Genomic DNA, 5,710 nt, shown 5'->3' with positions numbered 1-5,710 from the left:
TATATATACACACACACACTTCGTCCTATAAATCCTAAAAAGCAGCAATACTTTGAGAAAATGCTAAGGACCAGAGAAAGGTGTACAAAACCAAAGTAAACGTTTTTCAACTGGTTCCTTTAAGCTCACTGTGGAAAAGGAATAAGGTTCTGACAGGTTTTTGAGACTTAAGTTGTGAAACTGCATCCAATGTGTTTGAAAAGTTAGGTTGTTTTTCCTTTGATAAACATTTTACATCTTCTATTTTACAGGAATTGCTCATGCCAATATTATTTTTATGTTTCTATTATTCTTTTTTTCCCCCTTTTCATTTTGTTCTATTGATTTCTTACAGATTTGTGTACTGATCATTTTACACTGTCGTGATGTGTCTAACACCATCAATCTTACAATATGTATAAATCTGAAAGAGAAATTTACCCTGGTAGCTTGTTATTCAGTTATTGCATAAATAATTCACTTTAAAAGAAGAGTCTCATGTTACCTTTGATTGTTACCATTTCAGGAACTACCAYCAGTATGCTTCTTAAAGCTAATGTTAATGTGCCCTTTATTCTGCGTGAGTAAGCTGAATATCTTTTGGTGATTCTACACTCTCTGTATTACAATTTTTARCATAGTTCATTATTATACAGCAAGAGATCTCCATCTGATGGTTAGGTTAAATTATTTATCCCTACCCTGAAAGAAAAAAAAGAAAAAGTCATATTAGAAGTCAGGCAAAAAAGTCACAAGTAAAAACTGCTAAGAAATGTAACCTCTACAAACCTGTCTCTGCACAATGCAGTGATAGAAACCAGAACCGTACATTCACAAAGGTTTGACCAAACTATAATGTGGAAGTCATTGTGTTTACTGTGAATCACAACTTTCTTAATCAAATATAAACATTCATCCAAACWCACACACACCAACTTGTAAAACCTTTATACCTAAAGAGTACATTAAAGAGGCTCAGTAAAAAGAAAATGTGAGCATACACATTACATTCATCATGAGAATAAACAGTGTCACAGTAGGAACAACGTGTTCGACACTGCGACTTGTTAAAAGACTGAAAAAAAAAGATGATTAACACAAGATGAGTAATGAGTTTAGCACAAGGGAAGACGCAGTGAAAACCTGTGCTTCTATGGCCCAATCTGTCACCGAGGACCTGCTTATGTCTCTGAATCTGATTACAAACAAACTGCTCTGTAAATAACAAGGTGTGCTGTATGTCTGACAATTGAAGAAGAGGAAAACAAAACATCTAATCACCTTTGCATTTATCACCCCAGGCAGCATTAGAATGATTAGCCCTATTTTTAAACCATCTGTTATCTTGATGCTTTATTTCATGTCAATATTTTGAGTGGTGAGTCAAACGTTTCAAACGCATTGTGTTTCTATAGATTTTWTGAAGTGTGTTTTAAATTAATAAGGATGTCCAACCAGTTAGATTAAACATATTGGACCATTTCCAAGATAAGAAACCATTTAAACTAACGTTATTCTGACCATTTTTTTTAATTACAGGCCAAAATTTCCTGCAGCCATWAAAAGGGTTAAACGATTGAAAACAAATCCTTTATAAGTACAATMCACTATAGTATTGTAAACCCCCTTTATGTGAAACAGAGGCAAATTAGGAAATGAAGTAATACTGACAAGAGCATACTCACTGCCCCCCAAAGCTATGTTCCACATTGTCCGCATTTCCTGTCCCAATTTCCACCTCAAGTTCAAACCCCCTCAGGGAATTTGGTCACTTTATGATTCAGTTGGGTTAGTTCTTAAAAATCTTCACTCAGTTATAAACTTTATAAGCCCTCGTGTATTACCGGCAACAAATAGATGTCTTAGCACAACTTTTCAAAGAGTGGAAAGAAATTATATTAGATTTCATACTTTTAATTGATTTGTAAGATAATTGAATATCCAGCTCTACTCAAGGGCAAAAAGAGGCAAATGGGCTGTGATTTTTAAAATCACTCATTTGACTTACATCAAAGTTGTTGAGGGCATAAGCGAGCTCTCCAGCCCCTCCTGGCTGGATCAGGGATGAGTCTTCAGTGGATGTGGCCTGGGCAGCGTTGGAAATTCCTGAAACTGCGTGCTGGAGTTGTTTGTAGATCAGGTCACGGTTAGCCTTGTAGGCTGCCACGTCAGGATGCTGCAGGCAGGCACACGACGCTTTGTACAGCAAGGGGACGTTCCTCTGGAGTACCCCACGAGCGGCAGCCATTTGGTCCTTGTGGTGAACGTCCTTTAGCTCCTAGCAGGAGGACATTAAAAAGAAGAAAAATTGGGGTTAAACTGAAAGCTGGAATATTCACAAGGATGATGTACTTTCAGTTCAAAATGGGCCTGTCATTACGGAGACGTTAAGAGTTTGTTACGGATGACCCAGATTTATTTCTGTCCCCTGCGGTAATACAACACAGTCATAATCAGGCCATTATAAAAAGAGCCTTAGTGATTTAATGTGTTGCTATTCAGACTTTAGGATTGTATCGAAATTATATCTTCGTGTAGGGGAGGGGAGCAGACAGTGACTGATGTAGGATGAAAAGGCCTCACCATCAAATCGAGTCGTTCCAGACACCCCCACTACCAATCACTGAGCCACATTACTTCATATATTCTCTTAGCTCACATAAAAACAGTAAAATTATAAGCACTTCCACAAAAATCTCCCATTGTAGGCACTTATTTCTTTACCATCTAAAGATGAGGCAGCTTAAACTTTGAAAAGTTACTGAACATGAAGTTTGTAGATAATCAGGCAAAAGGTGCTTCTGAACAAAACTCATTGTTGTCTTAATTTTATGACAGTAAGAAGTTGCAATACACAAAAACATCGTCTAGATTGAGTTTGTTTATTAATATAACTGGTTTTAAAAACTTTTCTAGAGTTTAACTAAGAAACTAACTAAGAAATAATGGATGACAGCTTCTTTCTTGGCTGCACTTCCACAGGACACAGATGTTTATTTTTTTATGTCTCCCATATTTTGCAGGATATGCAATATAAAAAAGCGTGGGTGTAGGACTTTAAAGTGGACATATGATTTTAAATCCTTTTTCACATTTAAATCATTCAGTTGGAGTCTATATAAAATGGAACTGCAATGCTTTGGTCTGAAGTCCCCCTTGTGGAAATTTTACAAGCTTCTCTTTCACTCCTTTTCAAAAGGTGTGTCTCTAAGCAGCTCATTTTGAGGCTGTATCTTTAAATCCAAATGAGGCACTTCACACCGCACCCATCATCGGCTTCCAGACCGGTCTAGTCTAGTTTGAGAGAAGCGTTTACCACTATCTTGTGGTGCAAAAATGTTTTATTTATAATAGGGATGCACGATATATCGGTACTGATATTGGTATCRGCCAATATTGGTCATTTTTAGAATATCAGTATTGGTCCCATCTGTAAAACGGGGCCGATATTAATGTCCGATATTGATTTCCCACTTTTTAGCTTTGTGTTTCTGTTTTGGGAGGTGAGACGGTTTGTTGAGCAGCATCTGTTTGATCGTGATATTGATGCTGTATAGCCAGGAATAACTGAAGTAGGGAGTCATGTCAGAGGTCTGGGGCCTCATGTATYAATGGTGCGTAYGCACAAAAACCTTGCATACGTCATTATCCAYGCAAAACTCCGGATGTATCAAAACTCAACTGAACGTGGAAATGTGCGCAGCCCCACGCCAACTCCAGGGATGGCGTGYGCACGTTTCTGTGGCTTTGGTTCCATTGGCGACACTTAGAGGTGATTCTGAGAAACTGTTCATGGTGTGAAAATGATTATTGTTCACAACAGACACACATGATTAACAATTATKACATTCTACATGGACGTAGTTAAATGAAGGACRCGCAAAGTTGTGCCAAAAATACATTCAACAGGAACGGATTCAGCCTTACTGGAGGATATAATAAATAGTGTAACACGCAGAACATTTATTTATAAACAGATAGAAATTTCTGATGACAAGTGGCTCATCAGCCGTTTTGAGGAAAAATCATTTTTAGTTTGGCACTGCGGCGCTCTGGGAGCGCGACGCAGCGAGCCGCGTGCGCCATGCGTGCACGTGCAGCAGCAGCAGCGATTGAACTGGGGTTCCACAGGAGCTTTTCAGAGGGAGCTGGCAGACCCATCGGGACCATCAGTCCAGTCCACCCAAAGCAGAGTCAAGCCCAATGGAACGGTCTCATCCATATGATTCTAAAGGCTGAGTTATGGTCGCGCTCTGGAGCGCGTGCACCCTCGCCGGCAGTGGAGATGTTTCATACTTGGTGTTTACGTTGTAGATTTCTCCAAAATGACATGTGGAAGTACACTTTATAATTTGTGAAAATGTTGTAAGTAGGAGAGCAAAAGCTTGACAGACAAACAGACTGCGCACAAAGGCTGTGGCATGCACAGCCATTGTGGAGACTCTCCAACATCACGTCATGTGAACTCTCTACTGAGACGCAGAGACTCGTTTCTTAATATCAGCTATGAAATAAACAAAGATCTATGTTCTACTAAACATTTAAGTTCCTCTGTGTCTACAGTAATTATGGTAATAAACTCGTGCGCAAAGTTAATATTTTCAGACTCAGAATGGATGGATGAGCCGGTTGCGCAACAAAGCAGCGTGCACACAATCGCTCGTTCTTTGCGTGATAAACATTTTATTCCTATTTTTACTTAGGATTTTTTTTTCACTCACATTATATTTAATTCATTATTTTTATGACATTAGAAATCATTTCTGATGGCGCAGGGATCAAACATGTCCTTCACACATGCAGGAAGTAATTTGCATCTGTTTAACATATGTTAATGAAGGCGTGTCAGGGGAGGTGTCTTACCTGCKCTCAGTTCCACGTTAATTGTGATGTACAAAAGAAATCCACGCAAGTCCTTTGTACATGAGGCCCATGGTCATTTATTTACAGTATCAAAAAAGACCCAAATTGTGTTTGTGTGTATATGTATAATATAATTTGTATGTTTGTGTCATTTCGGTAAATATCGGTTATCGGCCATAACAGCAAGAATTATATCGGATATCGAGATCGGCTGAAATTTTCATATCGGTGCATCCCTAATTTGTAAAGAAATCATAAGATGACAACAGAAGACTTGCCTATGCAGCCTTACATGTTGGAGCCAGAATCTGACCCAGAGAAAAAGAAGAATGAAGTMGACCAAAATACWTTGACGTAATAGTTCAGAAAACATCAGAAAATAGAGAAAATTGAACGAGTTGAACAATATGACTCAAGCAGAATACTGTATATCCATATATRCAAAAACAGAAATAGCTAAATTAACTTTTCGGCTCTCTTAGAGACTGCTCGTACAAAACAAATGCACAAATTACACATGTGGACAAATTTGTTGGTACCCCTCGTTTAATGAAAGAAAAACCCACAAAAGGTCACAGAAGTAACTTCATTCTGACAAAAGTAATAATAAACAAAAATTCAATGAAAATGAACAAATGAAAGTCAGATATTGCTTTTCAGCAGTGTTGTATAAAGTASCACAAAGTGATACTTGAGTAAACGTGCAAGTATCTTACCAAAAAATTACTTTGGTAAAAGTTAAAGTCTCCTTTTGGAATATTACTTGAGTAAAAGTCTTAAAGTATGATATTTTTTGTGCGCAAGTATGAAAAGTGAAAGTATTAACTTAAAATGAGCAGTTAGATTTTCTGTAATGAAATTTATAAGG

General features: G+C 37.8%; 1 protein-coding gene across 1 annotated transcript in view; it reads right to left on the bottom strand.

Moving 5' to 3' along the window:
* Nucleotides 1-5,710, bottom strand: part of ctnna1 (catenin (cadherin-associated protein), alpha 1) — an 83,376-nt gene that overhangs the window by 58,974 nt on the left and 18,692 nt on the right. The window contains exon 6 of the mRNA XM_014006146.1: nt 1,988-2,257. Coding sequence (XP_013861600.1) covers nt 1,988-2,257 — 270 coding nt within the window. The remainder of the gene's footprint in view (nt 1-1,987; nt 2,258-5,710) is intronic.

This window comes from Austrofundulus limnaeus, unplaced genomic scaffold (genome assembly GCF_001266775.1).
Source record: "Austrofundulus limnaeus strain Quisiro unplaced genomic scaffold, Austrofundulus_limnaeus-1.0 Scaffold34, whole genome shotgun sequence".
In the NCBI taxonomy this organism is placed as follows: Eukaryota; Metazoa; Chordata; class Actinopteri; order Cyprinodontiformes; family Rivulidae; genus Austrofundulus; species Austrofundulus limnaeus.
Note: the sequence above shows the minus strand (reverse complement) of the source record. Positions and strands in the feature narration are given on the sequence as shown.